Source organism: Coregonus clupeaformis, chromosome 18 (assembly GCF_020615455.1).
Source record: "Coregonus clupeaformis isolate EN_2021a chromosome 18, ASM2061545v1, whole genome shotgun sequence".
Taxonomy (NCBI): Eukaryota; Metazoa; Chordata; class Actinopteri; order Salmoniformes; family Salmonidae; genus Coregonus; species Coregonus clupeaformis.
The window spans coordinates 28306990-28332145 of record NC_059209.1 but is presented as its reverse complement, the minus strand read 5'-3'; the positions used below and the strand labels follow the sequence as shown (position 1 = coordinate 28332145).

The following is a 25156-nucleotide window of genomic DNA, read 5'->3' as shown; positions in this document are numbered from 1 at the left end:
TGTTAACCCTTAAAGAGCCACAAGAGAACAGAATTTTGTTATATTTTCGTTAATTTCCCAAGACCTATAATAAAATCCTTGTTTTGTTTGAACCTTGTCTCCTTGCACTACTTGAGCAATCCCGCTGAAAGCTGTGTAGCCTCTCGTGACGTCACAGAAGTTATTTGGATTTTTGCGAATTATCTTTGAAAGACAGGGTCCTGAAAAAGGGACATTTATTTTTTTGCTGTGTTTATAATAAATTCAGTCAATCAATCAAATAGTGCTCCCCACCTCCGACTCCATTTAGCATTCCATGCTATGGATGTACTGGATGTGCTGTATTATAATGTCTATGGATTTATTGGCCAAATAAATCAACTCAGATGTTGCATTGTCATGTAACAAACAAACAAACACCTGTATAACTGGTTCTTAATCCCCTCCTACCGAAGGTATGCTTTTTTAGTGCCAAGCCCATCAAACACAATCACTCAGAGAAACTTAGAGGACGCATTGTTTCCATGTTTATGGAGGAATCTCTCTCTTCATTCAAATAAAGGTAATGTTAGATTTAAGTTATGCCAATTGACTGATAATAAGGGACTTTTCGTTAGGTAATTCTATTAAGCTTGCAATTTTTTTGTCTTGGTATGTCAACGGATTTGTGTACTGCTGCACCACTATACAAACACTAAAGCTTAGAATAATTACAATAACTGATTAAAAACAATCCTGATCTGAACAAAAACTACTACTACTACTACTATCATCATAATCATTCAAACACATTGTCACTGTCATCATCATTATTATGATCATCATATGTTTGTGAATCTGTGACTCTCAGCAGGACATCAAGTGCGTGATGAACCATGGGGCCGAGACGCTCTCATGGCGGTTGGCTGTGGGTGTTCATGTTCCAACTGGGTGCTGCAGACTGCACTCACCACTGCCTCAGCAGCAGCAGTGACACACAACCTTTTATCCCCTTGACCCAAACTCCGACTTGGCAGGTGGAGAGCGATGGTGGTTGCCTGAAGCCCCTGTATAACTTTGCCAAGCTTTTCATTGAGGCAGTACAGCCAAATCCTTTCCCAGAAGGTAAGCAAGCAACATTGATGAGTTTTAATTTTACACTGTCTTGCACAGGGAATTGGGGCAACCTTTTGATAGCCCAAATTCTTAAAACACACTGTGAGTTCGTTTCACTGTGAGTGACTTAATAGCTAATAGCTGTCCTACCTACTGAAAATTAATATGATGTTAACATCTGCTACTTCCCTTTATTGACCATGAAATTATACTACTTAGAAGACAGAAGTAAACAATTATTGTGACACAGAATCAATATAACAATGTCTAGATGTCCTATAAACTACCACTTTCTCTTGGCTTAGTACAACAACAAACAATGACACCTGTATGATTTCTATTTTCAGATATATTTACAGCTTTAAAGACTGAACAACTAGATATTCCACAGGTTTGTGCTTGTGTTTCCTATGGTCTGTCTCAATGGTGTTCCCTGACCTTTCTTCTGTCTTCCTGTTTCAGACATATACCTTATTATACCTACATGGACAAGAATGGTCTGCTATACCTTTACAATCATATCAGCTCAACAGATCATTTCATAACCTCTGTCCCACACTGGTAACATTACAGGTTAAAGAAGTGGTTTGTCTGCGATGCATGTTTTTTGTTGTTGTTGTTACTTTTATTATTTTGCAGACATTCTTATCCAGAGCGACTTACAGGAGCAATTAGGGTTAAGTGCCTTGCTCAAGGGCACATCGTCAGCCTTTTCACCTAGAGAGCTCTGGGATTTGAACCAGCAACCTTTCGGTTACTGGCCCGACCTCTTAACCGCTAGGCTACCTGCTGGTGAACCTGTCTCCTCTTACTCTAAGGGATCATTATCTCAATCAGATTTTCGCTAATTGATAACACCATTATGAACATTATGAAGTATTTGCTTTTTGAAATGTTCGTTGCTTATGATGTAATCTTGGTGGTTTTGTTCCGCAAAACTTCCCTCATTCCTCTCAACAGCTGGTTCGGTATGAGGCTGGATACTTAGTGTGCATGCTCTTGGCTGGACTTTACCTGCTCCTGATGCCAGTTGCTGGTGGAGTTCTTGCTTGGAGGCATTTCCATAGCAAGAAGGTAGAGGTGAGCGATACCCAGTCGTCAACATTATCATCACTCTACCATCAGGACATCGGTGTGGCAGCTTGCCTAGTTCTTGTCACCATTTTACTCCTGTAAGAAAGTATACACACGCACATACCCAAACATATTAATGTCATGCTGAAATTATATAATTACACTGTATGACTGTGTATAGGTGGATATTGTGTGAGGTGTGATTTCTTCCTTTGTATGTGTGTTTAGGACAGGGGTGATCCTGGCTTTCACCGTGAACAGCAGAGTCAGTGAGAACATGCACCTAGGCCTCTATCATGTAGAGACCAGCGCCAGGATCATGGAAGACTCTCTAACTTCAATTCCACAGGTCTGGCCGCCCACCATAACACAACATAACACTCCAACTTCCAGGAATTTGTTTTTTGATAGTTGGTTTATTCTGGGAATTAGCATTTCGGAAATATACAGTTGTAGCCCTAATGCACTCTCTTTGCTTACTCTTTTCTGTACAGAAAATTGAGGTCATTATGGAACAGTTCTCAATTCCCAAAGCAGAAATCTCAAAGGAAATAGATGGTAAATAAAGCTCATATGGTGTAGTTAGTTGATGTAGGGGTCTTACTTGATCTGTTTTTGAAATAAAATGAAGCCTATCTTTCAAAAAATGTAAGTATGTGGACAATCTGTACTTACAGATGCTGATGACATCATTGGTGCAACAATCATCTCCTTTTTCAACACTGATGTCGACAAAGCTCTCACAGACTTATCTGCCTCCATCAAAGGTGTGTTTCTGCATAGTTTCTTTGGTTCTCTACAATACACCTATTGTCTTTTGTCAGATAGAGTGACAAAATGCTGCCTACGGGAGCAGGTAAACCTGTACTTTACCTGCTTCTGAAGTTCTTGCTCTGAGGCATTTCCATCCCAGGAAGGTAGAGGTGAACAACACTCAGTCATCATCACTATACCATCAGGACATTGGGGTGGCAGCTTGTCTTGTTCTTTTCACCATTTTATTCCTGTAAGAAAGTATACACACACAGACATACACACACACATATCATATTCACATGCCAAATATTTTGCTGAAATGCATTGTCTTACGCCTGACGTACTATTGTGACAGATATGATCGGTAAATTCAGTTAAAATGTAAACCTGTTCGATGTATTGTAATGATGAGTTAGTAGATTCCAGGGAGTGCCATTGACTTGACTCTGGGATACTTTAGCTACTAAATTATGATCACAATTAGACAAGGTTATTAATTGTCTCTCATCCAGCGAAGATATCCGATTACATACACAAAACAACGTCCTGTGTCATGTCTTCTCAATAGACACAAAAACCAGGGTCTGTTTTCATAAAGCGCCTTTGAGTAGGAATGCTGATCTAGGATCAGTTTTTCCTTTTAGATCACAATGAATAAGAGGGGGAAACTGATCCTAGATCTCCTCTGAGACACTTTATGAAAACAGTGTCACGATCGTTGAGAGACGGGTCAGACCAAGGTGCAGCATGAAAAGCGTACATGTTTATTTAACTCAATAAACATAAAAACAAGAAACACCGTAACGTGAGGTCCTCAGGCTATACACATACAAGCCTAACACAGAACAAGATCCCACAACTAAGGTAGGCAGCTGTCTCTGATTGGGAATCACACCCGGCCAAACATAGAAACAACACATCTAGATCCTAAACATAGAAATTCTAACATAGATCCTCACGCCCTGACCAAACCAACTAAAGACAACCAGCCTCTCACGGCCAGGGCGTGACAAACAGGCCATGGCCACCAGTCAAACTCAGTATCTGCCACCCAGTACTTAATCAGACATTGTTTCTAATGTTTTATTCAAGTACAGGATATGACTGAAACTCAGTGACTTTCATTTCCTTCCCCATGGGCCTGTGTGTCTCTCTGTATGGCCACAGATGCTATTGGAACCATTGAGAACCTGCAGCTGTATCTGACGACCAGGACAGACCTGCAGGCCAATCACACAATCCTACAGAATGGCATCCAGGTACTACAGAGCCGAGTGGAGAGTCTGGGGAAATGCCCCACCTGTGACTTCCCCGACCCTAGCAACCTGACTACTGTTGCTAACTACTACCTGGTATGAAAAATTGTACCCTTTTCCATATTTAGTGTAGTACTTTTTGAACAGGGCCCATTTGAACAGGGCATCCAACGTGTCTTTCTCCAATGTCGTTTTCTTGTCTGTCAAAACCAAGGATATGATGGAGATTGATTTTTTTAAATTACATTTTCCCAGTGTATGTTGTATAATATGTCTGATGTTGAATAATGTTACAGTGTCTATTTGTGTTTGTCATTGTAGATCCCCAGTGTGGATGACAAGCTGAATGATATGCCACCTGCATCCAGCCTCGCAGGCCTCGTTGAACAGGTGAGCATACAAACAGGATTCATTTAACGAAAATCAGAATGGAAATGTTGGCAAAACTATTCTTGATATGTTGTTGCATTGGACTGGATGAAATCAAACTGAAATAATGTTTATCGGCTGTCTTCTAGGGGAACCTAACCTTCTGTGCCATTCCACAAAAGTGCTCAGAGCAAGTGGCTCCCACAATAGCAGGTGAATTTGAAGACGGCCTTCTTGTTCTTCATCATTATTTGCTATATTTAATTATGTCTAATTGACATTTACATTTTAGTCATTTAGCAGACGCTCTTATCCAGAGCGACTTACAGTTAGTGAGTGCATACATTTTCAATGACCAAGTAAATGGCTGCAAGGCATGAATGTGCAATTTATTAAAACCAATTAACAATGACCTCTCTGTCGTGAATCCGGTGTATAAATAAACAGTGTAACAAAATCCAATGAACAGTAGTAGATACACTATATATACACAAGTATGTGGACACCCCTTCAAATTAGTGGATATGGCTATTTCAGCTGCACCCGTTGCTGACAGGTGTATAAAATCGAGCATGCCGCCATGCAATCTCCATAGACAAACATTGACAGTAGAATGGCCTTACTGAAGAGCTCAATGACTTTGAACGTGGCACCGTCATAGGATGCCACCTTTCCAACAAGTCAGTTTGTAAAATGTCTGCCCTGCTAGAGCTGCCCCGGTATTGTGAAGTGGAAACGTCTAGGAGCAACAACGGCTCAGCCGCAAAGTGGTAGGCCACACAAGCTCACAGAACAGGATCGCCGAATGCTGAAGTGCGTAGTGCTTAAAAAACGTCTGTCCTCGGTTGCAACACTCACTACCGAGTTCCAAACTGCCTCTGGAAGCAACGTCAGCACAAGAACTGTTCATTGGTAGCTTCATGAAATGGGTTTCCATGGCCGAGCAGCCGCACACAAGCCTAAGATCACCATGCGCAATGCCAAGCGTCGCCACCATTGAACTCTGGAGCAGTGGAAACGCGTTCTCTGGAGTGATGAATCACGCTTCACCATCTGGCAGTCCAACGGACGAAACTGGGTTTGGCGGATGCCAGGAGAATGCTACTGCCCCAATGCATGGTGCCAACTGTAAAGTTTGGTGGAGGAGGTATAATGGTCTGGGGCTGTTTTTCATGGTTCGGCCTAGGCCCGTTAGTTCCAGTGAAGGAAAATCTTAACGTTTCAGCATACAATGACATTCTAGATGATTCTGTGCTTCCAACTTGGCAACAGTTTGGGGAAGGATGACAATGCCCCTGTGCACAAAGTGAGGTCCATACAGAAATGGTTTGTCAAGATTGGTGTCGTAGAACTGGACTGGCCTGCACAGAGCCCTAACCTCAACCCCATCGAACACCTTTGGGATTAATAGGAACGCTGACTGCGAGCTGAGCCTAATCGCCCAACATCAGTGCCCGACCTCACTAATGCTCTTGTGGCTGAATGGAAGCAATGTTCCAACATCTAGTGGAAAGCCTTCCCTGAAGAGTGGAGGCTGTTATAGAACCAAAGGGGGGACCAACTCCAAATTAATGCCCATGATTTTGGAATGAGATGTTCACGAGCAGGTGTTCACATACTTTTGATAATGTAGTGTATATTAGAATGTGCTATGTGAAGAATCTCTCTTTGTCTCTCTCTCTGTCTCGCTCTCTCTTTCTCTCTCTCTCTCTCTCTCTCTCTCTCTCTCTCTCTCTCTCTCTCTCTCTCTCTCTCTCTCTCTCTCTCTCTCTCTCTCTCTCTCCTTCTCTCCTTGTCATTACTCTATTTATTAAACCCCCTGTCATCTGTGCCTGGTTGACGTAGCTCTCCTGTCTGAGCTGAATGAAACCCAAGAGGAGTTGCTGAACACCAGCCATAGGTTCCCCTCGCTGGAGTCTCTCACTGAAGCTGTGTCTGACTGCAAAACCACCGTGAGACGCTTTGCAGAGCCAGTAGATTACTACGACTTTGTCAGGTAACATTATTGATGAGTCCCAACTGGTACCCTCCCAAATGGCACCCTATTTCCTATATAGTGCACTACTTTTGACCAGGGCCCACAGGGATAGGGCTCTGGTCAAAAGTAGTGCACTATGTAGGGGATAAGGTGCCATTTGTGACACAGCCTATGACTATCATGGAATATTTATCACCAGAGATCAGCAGCATTAGTTCCAGTGCTTAGGTTTTTTGTAACTGGTTATTCAGACAAATCACGTTGTGGTGTTAGCATCTTTCTAATTTCTGAAGGGTAAGGGACATTTGGCCCATAGACTTGTCCGTAACTTGCAAAGAGAAAGGGTGGAGCTCTTCATTCCGGTTCCGATCCTCGTTCTATCGCTCCGTATGGACCCAGAATTTAATCGAGCATCTGACCAATTACGCAATACTTTAGTTCTGGGTTAACCGAGATTAGTCACTTGTTAAAGGCCAAGTGCAGTCAAATACAATTTGCCTGTGTTTTATCGACACTATGAGGTTGGAATAATCTGTGAAATTGTGAAAATTATGGTAATGTCATTTTAGTGTAAGAGCTGTTTGAAAAGACCGCCTGAAATGTAAACTTGTTTTGCATGGGTGGGGTTTTGGACTGCCTAGCAACATCACCAAGCAGTAGGAAGTGAATAGACAAATAACAAAGACCTCTCTGCCAATAACAGCTAGTTTTCAGGTTACATATCCCTCCCATTAGGCTCTTCCCATTCGGCTCCTCCAATTAGGGCCTTCACTTAGACCACTCCCAGACAGTCCTAGCAAATTTCTTGCTAGCGAAATAGCTTTTTGCTAAGAAGGAGCTATTTTTGTTTCTTTTTGACCATTTTAATTGAAAACAATCACAGTAAGATACTTAATTGTTACCTAAAAATGATTTGATATTGAGAAGAATAAAAACTACATTGGACCTTTAATGCTAAGGTGTCATGCCATACAGATACAGAAGCCCAATGCACCTGTCTAACCTCATTACAGGCATGGTTCCCTTAGCAGTCAGTAGCTTAGGCATATATCAGTGTATTGTAAACTCTTTTCCATGTGACTGATAAGGTATTTTGATTATCTCTGTCACTTACAGTATCTCAAGACATACAAAAACAATTTTGATAGTGTTTACCCAGAGACTTATGTATGCATCTGTCCCCCTTGTCTTCCCCTATAGGGTCACACATATTTTTCATAATTTATAAAATAATGACATGTTTAAATACTTTTTGCTGAAAGACATTGATGTGGATTGATGCCAGTGTGCTCTCTGGCGCCCTCTTCAGGTGGGCAGTGTCATTGACACTCTGCATGGTGATGCTGGTCATAGTGGTTCTGATGGTTGCTGCTCTCTCTCTGGGACTCCCTGTGCTCTTCTACCCTACGATTTACTCCACATACCCAGATGCTCGACTGGAACACACAGCAATTGGCCTGTTCAGAGCGTAAGTGAAGTATACCTGATTTAGAATATCATGGCCCATATTAATAAAACGCCAAAGAGCAGGAGTGCTGATGCAGGATCAAGTGAAGCCCACCCTGTCCATGTAATCGTATTCATTGTGGTGTTAAAGGAAAAACTGATCCTAGATAAGCTTTCCTTATCTGAGAGGCTTTAAGAATACCTGCATCTTCTCACAGGTTACAGATCCAGTCCTGTCCTCTTCTGACATGGACCTGTTTTCTCCTGACGGTATTGATTGTGTTTTTCTTTAATGATGTTGTTTTCTGTCATCATTCCACAGAGCTGTGGTGGTGACCTTCATGTTCTCCTGGCTCTTCATCCTCCTGGTCTGTGTTATGTTGTTTTTCGGGGGGAATGCCCACACCCTGGGCTGCCAGAGCTGGACCAATGGACAGATCTTTGGGGTCAGTGAGGGCCCCTATGGAGCTAATGGGAAATATATGTGCATAGGGAATAATCTGTGTGTACACAGCTATTGTAAAAAAACGTATACTTATAAACATAAGTAAATGAATACATGCACAACACAACTCATTCAAATGATTCTCTCCCCCGCTGTCGTTTCTATCACAGTTCTTAGACCAGCAGAATTATCTTTTCAGCAGCCTAAACAACACCAGTCAAAGCTTCAACACCAGTCAAAGCCTCAACACCAGTCAAAGCCCCAATATCAAAGAGACCCACCAAATTCAGCCCAGCACCTCAGCAATATACCAGTGAGCTCTCAATTGCTGCTCTAAGATCATCTGTCCTTGTATGTGTTACTGCCCCACACATTCCACAATGATGCTCAGTCACAATCACAGTGTCTCAGACCGTTAAACTAGATTACAGCTTTTGTACACTCTGTTTCTGGGTTTACTCATACACACCTCTGTCTGTGCTCTTTGTTTCAGTGGCTGTAAGAGAGGACAGTCATTGTTCCAAAGCATGCACATGGAGCAGCTCTTTGATCTGGAGGACTTCCTCAATGCCAGCAAGGTGTTTCTCAATATGCCATCTTGTCATATTTCATTTGTTTTCTGTTCTTTCAAAAATCACCCTGTGTGTCTAAGGTACTGTTACTTCTGTACCTTTGATTACAGTATATTTACATTTTCCAATGGCATAAAATAAATGATACTGTCTGTGCCAGTTATTTAATATGTGCCTGGGTGGGTGTTTCTCCTCTCATTTGTTGTAGTACTTGGATGGATTCAATGAGACTGCTCAGAATCTGTCAGTCAGCCTGGATGGCTTGAAACTGCTACCTGACAATGGCAGACAGGCCCTGCTGAGCTTCAAACAGTGTGGGATAGACAGCATCAACTACGATGAGCTATTACTGCTGGTATACACAGGAGTAGCAAATTGTGTGTGTGTGTGTGTGTGTGTGTATATATGTGTGTGTGTGTGTGTGTGTGTGCATGTCAGAAAGCTGCATATTTATGTTGTCCATTTATCAATTTATTGTCTCTGTAGCTAAGCACACCAGTTGTGAAGACAGACCTTGGAGTATTTGCCGATGAACTGGATAAGAAGGCAGAACTTCCTGTAAGTCTCTCTTGGTTTAGGTAAAAAAGAAACCCCATAGCACAATGGACCATGTAAGTTGCAATTCATGTTTATTTTCTTCACATCAGGCAAATGCTGGAATTAAGGAAGATTTGAAAAAAGAGGCCGAAACAACCAGGCATCTGAGCACCATCGTTAAGCAACAGCAGACAAATGCAGTGAGTTTTATTTTGACATTTATTTTCATCCCAAACACAAACTTTTATATGCATCAATGTTCCACAACAAAATAAGCATGTAGAAATTGTAGCTCTAAGTATATTTTTTTCCAGGACAAATTATTATTTAGACTCGCTCAGTCCATACATTGCAAAGTATTTTATTGCCTAAAATGTTAATCTTTTCACTACTTAGGCAAAGATGAGCCAAAGTGTGAGTGCTTTGAAGATTATCAGCACAGTCTACAAGGTAGAGTACTGTCACTGTCTGAAGATGATCCCTTTGAGATAAAATAACCACTGAGTTGTGTGTGTGTGTTAATGTGATTATTTGAGTGTGGTGATCCATCCCTTAACAACTCATTTTCCTCACACTAGGCTAATATAGACAAAACTCTGGAAAGTTTGACCCAGACAGAAGTGGCACTCTACAACCAGGTTCCTTACATTGTGGGAAATGTAAGACCAAATTACATTATTTTCCATGATTCATTATGCACTTGGTCAAGGACTACATTATAATGAATTGTATAGAGGAGAGTTGAACGTAGAGTAGCTCTAGGGCGTTATGTGCGGCATGTTACCACACATAACACCCTGGACCAGAGCTAAATGTAGAGCTGCTCTTAGAAGTTATGATGAATGACACTGCCAAAACTTTTTCAGGGGTCATAGTTATAATGGTTCTAGACTGAGGTGGGTTTTTTCTATGGCAGGTGTCTCACTGTACCATGGAGAAAGGAGCACAATCCCTGCTTCGGTACCTAGATTGGGTCCGTCATGCAGTAAGTACTGTACTAATATGCCATAGAATTACACAGAGATAATAATAGCCCTTAGCAACACTGTCACACTGCAGTTCTCACTCTGTGTAAACCAGAATGGGTACTTTGGGTAGGTAATTGCTCATGTCACTGTTTTACTATAATCATGTTTTCTAAATGTACATCATTGTGATGGTGTTGATGTACAGGACTGTGCAGTTATTACTAGCACAACACGTCATACAGAAAGAATTTCACTGCCAGACACCATGTTGCTGCCTCTGAGCATTACATTCGGATACCGTTATACAATAATCTCTCCCCAAAGTGTGTGCAATAGTAAGGTGAAAAGGACAGTTATTCCTATGCCATGATTCTTGAAACAGTGGAATGTTCTCCATAATGTCATGCTGGTAGGGTGTCAATAGACGTGAGGACATCCCATGTGTTTGGTTTTAAAGAGGGTACATTGAGTAAGTGACATGACAAGAAACATATTGCTTTGATGGATTGGTTATCATAGCTTCTTTCATCGCCATACAACAGCTGTCAATGTACACACGTACAGTAGCCTACATAAAGGACACAAAACATCAGCATATATTATATCATTTTTCTATGCACATTAGTCTCTATGGAGAACAATAGACTAGACGTACTCGATATTTGACACTGTATTTTCCCATTTACAGATCTTATATAAGGTCCTGGATTGCCGTTGGCTTGCTGTGTCACTGGACAATGTGTATACAGCAGTCTGTCTCAATGTGATTGATCCATTGGTGAGCGTTTTCCCTATTGCAATATCCCAAACATACAAGATGTCATCTGATCTCTCCCTCCCTCCCCCTTCCTTTCTTTTTCTCTTTCTCTTCCAATCCATCTGAGAATGTTACTCGTCTCTGTCTGTCTGTCTCTCTTCATCTCTATGTTTTTGTCTCTCTCTGCATGAAGAATGCATTCTGGCTGTGTCTGGGATGGTGTTGTGCATTCCTGGTCCCTGGAGTGATATTCAGCATCTATACAGCCAGGCGATTGAAGCCAGAGCCCACCTTCATTAGGTGAGAGAACCTTGCTCAGAACACTGATACAATGTCCTCCTCATATTACTAGAATGAATAGAACTAGAATAGAACTCATTCTAGTTTTGTGGTACTCCTTTCGACTCAATGTATGAGTAGTGCCCATGTTAACCTACCTGCATTGCATGGGCGCCTAGCAATTATCTACTGTCTTTATTGGCTCCCACTGAATTGCATCATGAGACAAATCTCTAACCATGTTTGCTCGTACTTTGTGCTATAATACTAGTCTTGTTGACACCAGCTCTAGCGCGCGGTGTAGTCACGTGGGTTGCGCGTCAGCCAGGCTACTACAATATAATACACCTTGCTGTATAAATGTCGTTTTAATCATATATTGCCCTTCATATCTGCAGTAAGGATACATTCATCCTGCCTGAGAAGAAGACAGAGAATATGAAATGCCATACAGAGAAAGCTGCATCCAACAACTACATGACCTTAGAAGAAATCCATGAGAGGTGCATGGTTTCTGAATACATCAAAAGCAAATAAAATTGAAGACTATGACACTTGAATTTAAATGCAAGAAAAGTATGATAATATGTTGAAATCAAAATGTTGGAGTTACCCCGATATGGAATCTAATCTTGTCGATTATAATAATAATTTGTGTAACAACTCCTGACATCCTGACGTTAGTTGTGGTATCTATCTCTATGTGGTCTCAGGTATCTATTCTTATTTAATCTGGGCTAGCCAGCCTATATATTTAATCTGAAGCATATGCCTATTTACTCTAAAACAAAGGCCTATTTAATCTGATAAATAGGCCTATTCGTTCCTATTAGTTTTTTCTACAACGTTTTTATAATGAATAAAAAACGAAGACATGTGTAATAAATAATTGAATTACTAAAATCATATATTGTATTTTATCAGTATTATCACTGTATTTCTCTTCCATGTCATTAGCGCCGCTGGTGTAATGGTATCATGGAAGATTCCCATTCTTTCGACCCGGGTTCGATTCCCGGGCGGCGCATCGTTTTTATGATTTCTTTGTTCTCGCCAAATTCCAAATAAAAAAGTATTGTGAAGAAACAAAAATATGAATTGAGTAATATATCCACCATCATCTATGTGGTTGCTTTCATCTCGCATGAGCGCGAACCAGAGATTTCTAAAGGTCCAATTTAACCCACCCTGGCCCCACTCTCCAAGGGTGTCTCAAGAGGAGTTTGGATATGCAAAAAACACATTTCCAATTCACACTTGTATATGTATGTGAAATAAGACAAATATAAGCACCCACCAAATTATTATTGTAGAACTATTGCGTTGTAGTCCCGTGTAGCTCAGTTGGTAGGGCATGGCGTTTGCAACGCCAGGGTTGTGGGTTCGATTCCCACGGGGGACACGTATGAAAATGTATGTACTCACTAACTGTAAATCGCTCTGGATAAGAGCGTCTGCTAAATGACTAAAATGTACATCTGGAAAAATGTCAACCATAATCTCTGATGCTAACGTTAGCTACAATGTTGCCGGCTGTGATCAGTCACGTGAGTTTCCCAGATGTGTTTTATTTTTTGTTCCTCACCAGTGTCTTGTCATGTCACTTAAAAGGTCGTCATTATAAAACTCAAGATTACAAGCAGATATGGTTTCGAAATAGTGATTTTACTGACGCCTGCCGCTGAAGTGTGTACCAAATTATTTGGTCCATTCATTGCGCATGCGACCGTGGACATCCGCTTTGATTTTCCGCCATCTTCCATTCGGTTGTGCATCCATTGTTCATACAAGCTAATGACGGCTGGTTTGCACAGTCAGCGACAGGTGATTTGTGCCCCTTTTTATAACAACTTCTGTAAGTCTACATGAACATTATCAGAAAGTCACATATTTAGAAAGTGCGTGTGTATCCCTCAACATACCATACACGGATTACTCACGCAGGGCGCGACCTACGAAAACATGATGATGATGGACGACGAACAGCCCAAAACCCTGTAAGTAACTAACGCGGGCTAGCTAGCCAAATCAGTTCAGTAGCTAGCTACTTTAAATGTGACTATAATAAAGTATGTTCCAGCATTTAAAAACGTCCATGTACTCATGTCTTGTTGTCTGTCACTATTGAAGCAGAAAGTTGGTGTAAATCAATCAAGCCAGTCCATGGCTCGAGCCTTGTCAGAACACATAGTTGGCTAACTAGCTACTGTTAGCTCGTTCACTTTCGCCGAAACGAAAACTAGCTATAGTTAGCTAACCGCCTATAGTTAGTTAACGTCTCAATACTTTAGCTAGGTATATATCGTTCTAACCAGCTAACTACTAGCTAGTTACATGATATCGTTTTGGTTCACATGTACATTGCAGAAATTCAAACTAGGTAGATATTAAGCTAGCTACTGTTACATTTACCGCCTGTCTTGTCAAAGCAACAAGCATTGGCTAACTTTCAGCTAGCTAACGTTGGTGTGGCAATTATGCAGAGACAGACGTGTCACTCATTTGGGCCCTGAAGTTAGCCAATTTGCCCAGGATTACATTTGATCGGTAACTAAAAGTATGTTATGGACTTATTGAGTTTAATATGATAGCTAGCTGGCTAAACATTCAAATTACATCCCCATATTCCAACAAGCAAGGAACGCCGCGAGGCCCAACTCCAAGCGTCATGCAATGCATGCCTTTCTACCGGCTACTGGGGATGATAGCCACGTCAACGACAGTCAGTTTTTTTGGGACGGCAAGAAGTTGCTTTAAAAAAAATGCGTCACGCAAGTGTTAGATAAGGTTAGCTAACTAAATTACGTAACTGTCTACTGTTTTAGCTAATGGTAAGTGCAGCAGTGCACCCAACATTTTGCTTCCCTGGATGAAGTAGCTAAACTTCCTAGTCACATGTGCTTGTCTTTCCCTCTACTCCAGGTATGTAGGGAACCTGTCCAGGGATGTCACTGAGCCCCTCATCCTACAGGTTTTCACACAGATCGGCCCCTGCAAGAGCTGTAAAATGATTTTTGATGTGAGTATCCCTGGGTCCTGGACCCAAGAGAGATTTTGTATGATGTTATCCATCGACAGTTCTTTATTGTCAATGGTGATGGTACCTGTCTAATGAGAACATGTGGCTAATGTTGTTGACAGAGCATGCTTTGGATTCAATGAGTGCGGTTACATGCACACAATAATGCAATTATTGTGGATAATTGGATTAATACAATAGTTCGATTAAAACGTTTACATGCATTGCAAGAATAACGATTTCCCTAATAATGCTGTTTACATGGACACGTCTGAAATCAGGCAACCTTAAGGCTCAAATAAACGTTCAACCACAGCAACCATGTTATATTTGGGATGCATATTTGTATGTGAAAACTTCTAAGACTCATACATTCATTTGTTCCGAACACACTTCACTCGCTCTAAAGAGGGAGGCTTACTTTGATTTTGACCTTAGGCTGATTTAAGTTAAGCAGAGCAAGGTGTTTAAATTACTATTGCATAATCTGCCTACTGCCATGATCAGTTTAATATTGAGTTATTTGTGTGCATGTAAACATACTCATTGTAACTCTTGTTGTTCTCTTACAGACTGCAGGCAATGACCCATATTGCTTTGTGGAGTTCTATGAACACAGGCATGCTGCTGCTTCGCTGTCTGCCATGAATGGACGTAAAATTATGGGTAAGGTAAGCTATCGTATCTACAGGCTGAGTTGGAATGGGTGAGTTGTGGTGGCAGAAGTTTGAGCAACCAGTAGGCTAAAATTATGAGAGGATTAGCTGAGTCAGGCAGCGAATTTCTCACCAAAGTTGAAATGGCAAAGTTATGAATGGATTTGCTTTGTAAAATGAGTGGCTTATTCCGACTCCCGGTCCAACAGGTAAGTACTTTGATTCCCCAGATTAAATGAGACTGATAGATGTGGGATCTGATTCCAAATATAGGCCTAACCACCACAGTTGGTTCCAATGCTGACCACCAGGCATGTCTGTGTATAATATCTATGATCCTATTGCTCCAAATATGGAGTAGGTTAGTTCTGTTGTATGGACATCAAGTGCATTCTGTCTTAGTGGATGATTTAATATATATTAGAGATTAAAAGATGTGTTCTTGACCATCGCTGTTTTCTTTTACAAAACCACTCCCTATGCTAATAACCCCTAAATCTTTATTTTGAAGGGAAATGGGCCCTTTCCTTATCCAAAGTAATCCTTAGTAGCTGTGCATTACATTGTCCTTGGCAACAGCCTACAGACCCTTTTAACAAGTGTCTGCTTATTTTTTTCACCCACCCCAACTAAAACAATTTCTGTACCTTTTCCAGACCCACAGCTTCACAATACATAGGGCCTAACCTCAGCAGAAATATATATTCAGTGCAAATTATTTTATCCTCAACAGGTAATGAAGGACCGTTTGAGGAGTAATACAAGTTGATAATGTGACTGGTTTGTTAGTCCTTTTGTTACTTGGACCTTTTACTCAGTAGTTTATAGTCCACTTGTTTATGGAGTGCTCAGTTGTTCCATGTTCTGTTCTCTGCTCGTCACGGCATTCAGAGATTCACATTGTGTGTTTGGTCAGGTGGCTTATTTGTTTCACACAGACGGCACCACAGAAACTGAGGTAGTAATATAGCCTAGTGTATCTAAATTATATAAACATATGTGGCCTGTTCTCTCTCCTCTTGCTCTCTCTCTCTAGGAGGTTAAAGTCAACTGGGCCACAACGCCAAGCAGTCAGAAAAAAGACACGAGCAGTAAGTGCCCAGCTACCTTATCAGTCAGTTCCGTAGAAAAGTGGTGAGGTTTCCTCAGCGAATGTGGTCTTCCACACCATAGAGAGATAACTATATCTCTATATGGGCAACTCCACTCAAACAGAATGACGCTGAGACTCAGGTTTTTCACTTTAAAATATGTCAAACAAAAACCAATGATTGCAAAGTTAAACAAACCATACAACTCTATGCACAAGGACTACTTTTAACAATTTCCACTGAACATTTTACAAAAACACATTTACTTGAAGAACAGTGCAGATGCAAAGTTTGGTAAGATAATTACGATTTGTGCTGTTTGTTTTGTCATTCTGTTACCAAACTTTGCATCTGAACTGTTCTTCAAGTAAATGTGTTTTAGAAAAAAATTCTGTGATCATTGTTAAAAGTAGTATCAGAGAGTTGTATGGCTTGTTTAACTTTGCAATCATTGCAGAATGTGGCAGGGCAGGGCTTGAAAACTATTACAGACTACAAAGGGAAGCACAGCCGCGAGCTTCCCAGTGACACAAGCCTACCAGACGAGCTAAATCACTTCTATGCTCGCTTCGAGGCAAGCAACACTGAAGCATGCATGAGAGCATCAGCTGTTCCGGATGACTATATGATCACTGTCCGTAGCCGATGTGAGTAAGACTTTTAAGCAGGTCAACATTCACATTCACAGACCGATTAGCAGGATGTGTACTTCGAGCAAGTGTCTTCACTGATATTTTCAACATGTCCCTGACTGAGTCTGTAATACCAACATGTTTCAAGCAGACCACCATAGACCCCGTACCCAAGGACACTAAGATAACCTGCCTAAATGACTACCGACCCGTAGCACTCACGTCTGTAGCCATGAAGTGCTTTGAAAAGCTGGTCATGGCTCACATCAACACTATTATCCCAGAAACCCTAGACCCACTCCAATTTGCATACCGCCCCAACAGATCCACATATGATGTAATCTCTATTGCACTCCACACTGCCCTTTCCCACCTGGACAAGAGGAACACCTACGTGAGAATGCTATTCATTGACTACAGCTCAGCGTTCAACACCACATTGCCCTCAAAGCTCATCACTAAGCTAAGGACCCAGGGATTAAACACCTCCCTCTGCAACTGGATCCTGGACTTCCTGACGGGCTGCCCCCAGGTGGTAAGGGTAGGTAACAACACATCTGCCACGCTGATCCTCAACACGGGGGCCCTCAGGGTTGCGTGCTCAGTCCCCTCCTGTGCTCCCTGTTCACCCATGACTGCATGGCCAGGCACGACTCCAACACCATCATTAAGTTTTCCGACGACACAACAGTGGTAGGCCTGATCACCGACAACGATGAGACAGCCTATAGGGAGGAGGTCAGAGACCTGGCCGTGTGGTGCCAGTATAACACCCTTTCCCTCAACGTGATCAAGACAAAGGAGATGATTGTGGACTACAGGAACAAAAAAAAGAGGACTGTAGTGGAACAGGTTGAGAGCTTCAAGTTCCTTGGTGTCCACATCACCAACAAACTATCATGGTCCAAACACACCAAGACAGTTGTGAAGAGGGCACGACAAAGCCTATTCCCCCTCAGAAGACTGAAAAGATTTGGCATGGGTCCTCAGATCCTCAAAAAGTTATACAGCTGCACCATCGAGAGCATCTTGACTGGTTGCATCACCGCCTGGTATGGCAACTGCTCGGCCTCCGACCGCAAGGCACTACAGAGGGTAGTGCGTACGGCCCAGTACATCACTGGGGCCAAGCTTCTTCCCATCCAGGACCTCTATACCAGGCGGTGTCAGAGGAAGGCCCTAAAAATTATCAGACTCCAGCCACCCAAGTCATAGACTGTTCTCTCTGCTACTGCACGGCAAGCTGTACCGGAGCGCCAAGTCTAGGTCCAAAAGGCTTCTACCCCCAAGCCGTAAGACTCCTGAACAGCTTATTATGGCTACCCGGACAATTTGCATTGCCCCCCCACCCCACCCAATCCCCTTATTTTAAGCTGCTGCTACTCTGTTTATTATTTATGCATAGTCACTTTAACTCTACCCACATGTACATATTACCTCAATTATCTCGACTAACTGGTGCCCCCGCACATTGACTCTGTACCGTTACCCCCTGTATATAGCCTCCCTACTGTTATTTTACTGCTGCAAATTATTTTATTTTTTACTTAACACTTTTTTATTTTCTTAACTGCATTGTTGGTTAAGGGCTTGTAAGTAAGCATTTCACTGTAATGTCTACACCTGTTGTATTCGGCGCATGTGGCAAATACAATTTGATTTATTGTCTTTTGTTTGACACACATTTTTAAAGTGAAAAATCAGAGTTTCCGCATCATTCTGTTACTATGGAATTGCTCATATCTCTCGATTTCTTCAATGTTCTGCATCCATCAAGGAGTCACAATTGTCATCTCTCCTGTCCTTGCAACAGATCATTTCCATGTCTTTGTCGGAGACCTCAGCCCCGAAATCACCACAGATGATGTCAAAGCTGCCTTCGGCCCATTTGGGAGGATATCGTAAGTACCTTACAAACATTCACGTCTATCTGCTCTATCACAGGGTTACATTGGATAGTTTAAAAATCCTAAATAGTAATTGGTGTGATATCAGACAGTAGTTTCTTTACATGGTCACATTACTCCTTCTTATTGAGTGAATGGTGTGTTTCTCCTAAGGGATGCTCGCGTGGTCAAAGATATTGCCACAGGGAAATCTAAAGGCTATGGCTTTGTCTCTTTCTTCAACAAGTGGGTAAGTGTTTATAGATGGATGGAATCATGGGGGGGAGGGGATTAGTCATAACTCATAACGGAAGGGGTTCCTGTAAATGTAGTCACCAAAGGATAATGTTATTTGGATGTGTAGATGGGTCATATGATTAATTTCTCTGTTGCTACCCACAGGATGCAGAGAATGCCATTCAGCAGATGGGTGGCCAATGGCTAGGCGGCAGACAGATCAGGACCAACTGGGCCACTAGAAAACCCCCAGCCCCTAAAACCACCTATGAAAGTGAGTCCAAGCAAGATGGGGATTGGTTTCCAGCGCATTTGCCATTGAGAAGAATGTTAGATTTTTATCTTACAACTATATTCTCAATTGTATCTTCTCACACTGGTTGAGTTCAGAGGAAAATGTCATACGTTTTACTCCATTGTGTGGTCAATGGAGTCCCTAGGATCCTCTTATTTTGTTGAATGGCAATGTATATATTCACTTTAATTCTCCTGTTCCCAATAGCCAACACCAAGCACCTGGCCTTTGATGAGGTAGTGAACCAGTCCAGCCCCAGTAACTGCACTGTGTACTGTGGAGGAGTCAGCACCGGTCTAACAGGTTAGTAGTCATTCAACTTGTCACTTTCTATTGTGTGTGTGTGAGAGACAATCAGGTCTTTGACATGCCTCCCTCCTGTTTTCTAGAACAATTGATGAGACAGACCTTCTCCCCCTTTGGACAAATCATGGAAATCCGTGTGTTCCCAGACAAAGGATATTCCTTTGTGAGGTATGCCATGAGATCAAACATCACTAAACTTCTGACAAAGACTTGGTATCATTGAAATACAAATTTCTGCATATGTTTCTCAGTACCTATCTTTTGACTCCTCCTCTTTTCAGGTTTAACTCTCACGAGGGAGCAGCCCATGCCATTGTGTCTGTGAATGGGACTTCGTTAGAGGGACATATGGTGAAGTGTTACTGGGGTAAAGAGACCCCGGACATGATGAGCCCTATGCAGCAGGTTCAGCAAGTTCCCCAGGTATGAAGCAAGAGCCAGAGGCTTCTCCTCATCGGCACAGCTTATATACACACACTCACACAGCTTACACGCACGCATGCATGCACAGGCACACACACTTTTACACTGTTGTCCTCTCTCCCCTGCAGCAGAACAAAGTGGGCTTTGCAGCCCAGCCCTACGGCCAGTATGCCCAGTGGTATGGCAACGCCCAGCAGATTGGCCAGTACGTCCCCAACGGGTGGCAGGTACCCACCTATGGGGTTTACGGCCAGGCCCAGGCCTGGAACCAGCAGGGTTTTCAGTAAGTACACAAGGACATCTGCAGGGCTCCCCTCCCCTCCTCCAGCAACAAGGGCTGCAGCTGAATGTCTGAGTGTCCTCGGCTGGGCTTCCCAAGGACAGTTAGGCTCCAGCCCAGTCGCCTGCAGCTCTGGCCAGGGGAAGGAAGGAGCCAAAGATGTCCTCCAACCTTCACCCTCGCCACCATATCCAGCTTATGAGGACATAGACAAAAAACGCATTTAAAAATATATATAATTGAAGATTTAATTTGTGATTTATTGGTCAAGATAACAGCATTTTCATCCTTTTTTTCCATCTGAGTTTTATCCTTTTTTGAAATAAAAAGAGCATTAATGAATGCCCTTTTTGGCCTTCCAAAATGGCTGCTATGCTGGGTCTAATTGGACTTGTCCCTAGATGTGAGTGTCCGCTCAATGAAGTACATTGTCCTAGACAGTGAGGAAACTGGGATTGTTGAATACACAGAAAGGGACCTGCTGCCCTTCCCTCGGAAGCTTTTCACAGCGCAGAGGGACATATCCTATTGTGCACGTGTTGCATCAACGTTATTTCTTTTTTTAAGTGCCATGTCATCTCTTTTGTTACTTCATGCACACTTTTGTTTTTACTCTATAAACTTTCATTTGCCCTCCAAATTTGTTGTATATGATTTTTTCTCCTGAAGAGTTAAAGGACATTGCTACTTGAAATGGGATGTTGTATGAATTTGTATTGGTAGATTAAAGTTACATTTGAAATAAAGCTAGTCATTTGCTTGTTTTAAATTGATAGAATGGGTTTGACAGCTGCATAAGACAACAATCATGTTTTAACTGCTCTTATAACAGGAGAAACATTGGTAATGAGTTTACCACAGCAGTTATGAAATATTATTTTTTTGTTCTTGTTTTTCTCTCTAATTTAGCGAACCAAAGAATGGAGTAACTTGGAATAATTTGCTGAAAAGCTGAAATCCTAAGTCTTACTGTTTTGGAAATAGAAGTTGCATAGTAACTTGTATGTAAACGTCCAATGTGTCTATTGGACACACGGAGTCTGAAAATATTCTTATGAGGACATAGTAGGCTACCTAGAAAAATAGTTAAGCAATAATGCCTGAGAACCTGGGAATTATCGTATGACAACTCCCGACAAGGGCTGTTCTGAGTCCCGAGACTGTTTAAATCCTAAAATATATCTCAACCTGAGCTACAGGTTCTTCTAACTCTTACTACATTGAGCTCATCAGTCACTGTCGCCAATACCTGATGTGCTGACCGTTCAAATGTTAACTTTTCCATGCAGGTTGCATAATGGATGTTGCTAAAGATTTTATCAGGAAAAAGTCATGAATGGAGTTTTGGCATGAAACAGTCACATTTCTGTTATTCATTTGCAGTGTTACAGGATTCAGGGAAAAATTGTGAAATTCAACACCAAGGCCAAATTTAAATGCAGCTAGTCCCGCTTCAGCTGCTATCTGCAACATTGACACATTTCAGCAGCTTTGGGTGGGATACGAGGAGTCAAGACATGCATACATATTATTTTATGGGAAGATACACAACAGTTGATCATGACTAATTTAATACACTGAGCCTATGCTCTGTCTGCATGCCCACACTCCCACAAATACCATCCTTCGCCCTGTTGCCCTTTTTCAATCTCAAATCCCTTTCTCGCTTTCCCTACCATATTCTCTGCTGTCTTAGTTTTGCGCTGATCCTCTGACACCCTGACCCTCATGTTCTCTCACATCCTCTCCTCAGCTGGTGCTTGCTCAGTTTATTTGGTGTATGTGTGTGTGCTTTCTGGGTGAGTCCCAAATGGCTCCCTATATAGTGCACTACTTTCTACCAGAGCCCTATGGGCCCTGGACAAAAGTAGTGCACTATAAAGGGAATAGGGTTCCATTTGTGATGAAGCCGGTCTTGCCCCTGTCGCCTCTTCTCTAACCTGCTGGCGTTTTTTTCTCTCTTTCCCCTGTTTGCAGTCACTTACCGGCCAGTGCTGGGTGGACAGGCGTGAGTGCCCTCAGTAATGGTGGGGTTATGGAAGCTACACAGGGATTGAATGGGAGTATGCTAGCAAACCAGGCCAGTATGGGAGCCACAGGATACCCCACACACTGATTGGGTGGGGGATCAACTCTTTACTGGCTACTGGAGCACCACAGGGATCTGTGTTATATCCCCTCCACTTGTGGCAGACTAAGACTTGTTGGTACATGGAATTTGAAAGGGAAGTTGACCTCTACTAAAGCCCATGAAACTGATTTCATGGGAGGTTAAGGGGAGCCATGGAGGACTGGAATAAACCACACAGGTATTATGCTGCCCTTGTGTTAGACGGACTGTACATGGCCAGTGCGGTACCATTTTAAATTTACTGTAAATTAATATAACTTAAGGAGGGACTTGAGTGTCTCAAACCCATTTTCATAAGGACTCTTGAACAGTCAAAGTAAATTGCTTGTGAATTTTTAAGATTAATAAGCCATTTAGAGTTTGATGCAATGAATCATGTAAAAAGTAATGGACCTTCACCTTTTTTTGTTTGAGGTAATAAAATGGATAACTTTTTTTCTCGCATTTTGTTTTCAATTCAACCAATTGCAGGGATAGATGCCACTTCTTTCTTTCTGTAAGGGCAGACAAATATTGCACAGTATTCTCTTGTATTTTTACAAATTTGATTTCCAAGAGGTTTCTTTTTGCATTCCACCTTTCCTCTTTGTTTCTTTTGGATGGCCTCAAAACATTTGCTTAATTTGTAAATAACCTTACCTTGATTTCAAGCTGTATAAAGGAAAATGCAAATGTTCACGAAGGGAGCTTGCTTTGCTTTCTTTGTTTTTGTTTTGATAACTGAAGAAATTAAACATTTTTAGTAGTAGCATTATCAAATGCATATCCATAGTAACTGGCACAGAGATACATGTACTTCCAGGAAGGGAAAAGAAAGCATTGCTATGCAGTGTAAAAATGAACACAATTTTGACTTTGAATAGTAATTCTGTGCATAAATTTGAGTTTTCTGCCATTTTCTATGAAGTAAGATCAGTATTATTTATGGAAAAACCTGAATGAATCAGAAATGTGCACTGTCGCCCCTTGGACATGTATTAATACCAGAGGGACCAGACCCATTGTGTTGATTTTAACGGGCACAATATCATTAAAGATTAGACAGTGCCTACAGATATTTTCAGACCTTTAGTTTTGAAAAGTGTTATACTCTGGGGTTTGATAATGTTTCTGCTACTGTAATAACCAATGTGTTCTTGCTTTGTCCAATTAAAATGCTGATGTGCATAAACAATTTTCTGTGTCCTGTGTGATTATTGAAGATTGGAAAATATTCAAACAAGTATTCCAAGTGCCTATAAAAGTTGGTATTATAGTAGAGATTGAAGTGAGATATGATCATTACAACCAAATCACACATTGAGGGGTGTAAGGGGCATGGGGAACAAACAAGTTGAATATTTGCCACGTTTTGTTGTTGTGGTTATTGTAGTTGAGTGGCGCAGGGATCTCCTGAGTGGCGCAGTGGTCTAAGGCACTGCATCGCAGTGCTAACTGTGCCACTAGAGATCCTGGTTCGAATCCAGGCTCTGTCGCAGCCGGCCGCGACCGGGAGGCTCATGGGCGGCGCACAATTGGCCCAGCGTCGTCCAGGGTAGGGGGGGGAATGGCCGGCAGGGATGTAGCTCAGTTGATAGAGCATGGCGTTTGCAACGCCAGGGTTGTGGGTTCGTTTCCCACGGGGGGCCAGTATAAAAAAAAAGAGATGTATTCACTAACTGTAAGTCGCTCTTGATAAGAGCGTCTGCTAAATGACTAAAATGTAAATGTAAATGTAGTTGTACCACAGAACAAGGAGCCAGATGTTTCACCAGATGTATAAATCTGAAGCATCCGGTTGGAATTTCCACTCCCCACCAAACATGGTTAGGAGAGAGAGCCAATGATTTGGGTTTATATGTAACATTGGAGGAAGCCCAGTGGCAATATGGAACTGGGCCGACTTTCTGCTTATTTTCTAATCGAAGAAAAGCCCGATTTCAATACAGGTTTCTGCTCCCAAAACTAGAATGTGTTAGTAACAGAATGCACAACGTTTTGTAGACATGATGCTTTGCCAAAGTTTCTGAAAATGTCGTTGTTTACAAGGAGTGCAAGGGCGAATTGAGTTATTCAACAGGCGCAAACAGAGAAGGCGTTCCCTAACGGAAATATGCAAGTACATGCTAGAACGCGCCAATAGGATCTTGCTAGCTCGTGCTTGGCTGCCCACCTCCTTGCTTGTTCTGCCCACTATGCTTAATTTGCTCCCATTGAAAACGACAGATTAACTATCTTGGGTTAGTTATAAATATTTGGTTGTACCTTCAGGTGCTGTTTGGTCAACAAGTTTATTTGACGTTTATCTTTTTTTGACACGCTAAGACACAAATTATGAACACCATTGAGCCACATTTATTGTACCAGTCAACCTACTATGTGTATTGAACAGTATTCCAGAGGATGTTTTGGAGTCTGATAAATCTGACGAGGACATTGGGAAAAAAGCACTTGGGTACTGAGTAGATTGATACCCAATTTCATTCATCCCAAATCCTTAAGTAAGGCTGTACGGTGCAATTTGAATGTCAATACGCACAATAGGCTGACTGGGGAGGTGATTTCCCACAGCCAAAGTCCTGCAATAAGAGCTACGATACTAATATTTGCGTAAACTCTTCACAGTTGTGTTCTGTGGGTGTCACCGAGTAGACTGATACCACATTTCATTGCTCCACATTCCAACCTTGTTTAACATTATGGCATGATT

At 41.9% G+C, this 25156-nt stretch overlaps 2 protein-coding genes and 1 non-coding gene across 5 annotated transcripts; all 3 read left to right on the top strand.

Annotated features, from left to right (window-relative positions):
* The first annotated feature begins 475 nt into the window (after nucleotides 1–475).
* On the top strand, nucleotides 476–12417 carry LOC121530660 (prominin-2). Of its 2 annotated transcripts, XM_041835792.1 has the most exons (24): nucleotides 476–541; nucleotides 830–1083; nucleotides 1422–1465; nucleotides 2035–2246; nucleotides 2377–2497; nucleotides 2643–2706; nucleotides 2826–2915; nucleotides 4072–4256; nucleotides 4482–4550; nucleotides 4679–4742; nucleotides 6375–6525; nucleotides 7817–7975; nucleotides 8276–8399; nucleotides 8569–8711; nucleotides 8892–8976; nucleotides 9179–9325; nucleotides 9457–9528; nucleotides 9618–9707; nucleotides 9904–9957; nucleotides 10086–10166; nucleotides 10424–10492; nucleotides 11164–11253; nucleotides 11426–11532; nucleotides 11910–12417. In XM_041835792.1, exons 2-24 carry the CDS (start codon nucleotides 855–857, stop codon nucleotides 12046–12048), a joined length of 2589 nt encoding a protein of 862 aa, XP_041691726.1. In that variant the 5' UTR covers nucleotides 476–541; nucleotides 830–854; the 3' UTR covers nucleotides 12049–12417. The 2 variants fall into 2 exon arrangements, with proteins under 2 accessions (XP_041691726.1, XP_041691727.1); XM_041835793.1 differs by lacking the exons at nucleotides 476–541; nucleotides 830–1083; nucleotides 1422–1465 and having other exon boundaries at nucleotides 2072–2154.
* Nucleotides 12418–12467: 50 nt separating this feature from the next.
* Nucleotides 12468–12538, top strand: trnag-ccc. Its single transcript has one exon. It is a non-coding gene; the product is annotated as a tRNA-Gly (tRNA).
* Nucleotides 12539–13233: 695 nt separating this feature from the next.
* Nucleotides 13234–23641, top strand: LOC121530659 (nucleolysin TIA-1). 2 transcript variants are annotated; one of them, XM_041835790.1, is made up of 12 exons: nucleotides 13234–13508; nucleotides 14434–14530; nucleotides 15103–15201; nucleotides 16223–16277; nucleotides 18723–18810; nucleotides 18970–19045; nucleotides 19198–19306; nucleotides 19535–19630; nucleotides 19717–19801; nucleotides 19915–20056; nucleotides 20188–20339; nucleotides 22314–23641. In XM_041835790.1, the coding sequence occupies exons 1-12, from the start codon at nucleotides 13474–13476 to the stop codon at nucleotides 22450–22452; spliced, it is 1173 nt and encodes a 390-aa protein (XP_041691724.1). In that variant the 5' UTR covers nucleotides 13234–13473; the 3' UTR covers nucleotides 22453–23641. The 2 variants fall into 2 exon arrangements, with proteins under 2 accessions (XP_041691724.1, XP_041691723.1); XM_041835789.1 differs by having other exon boundaries at nucleotides 13238–13508; nucleotides 20185–20339.
* Nucleotides 23642–25156: the final 1515 nt, after the last annotated feature.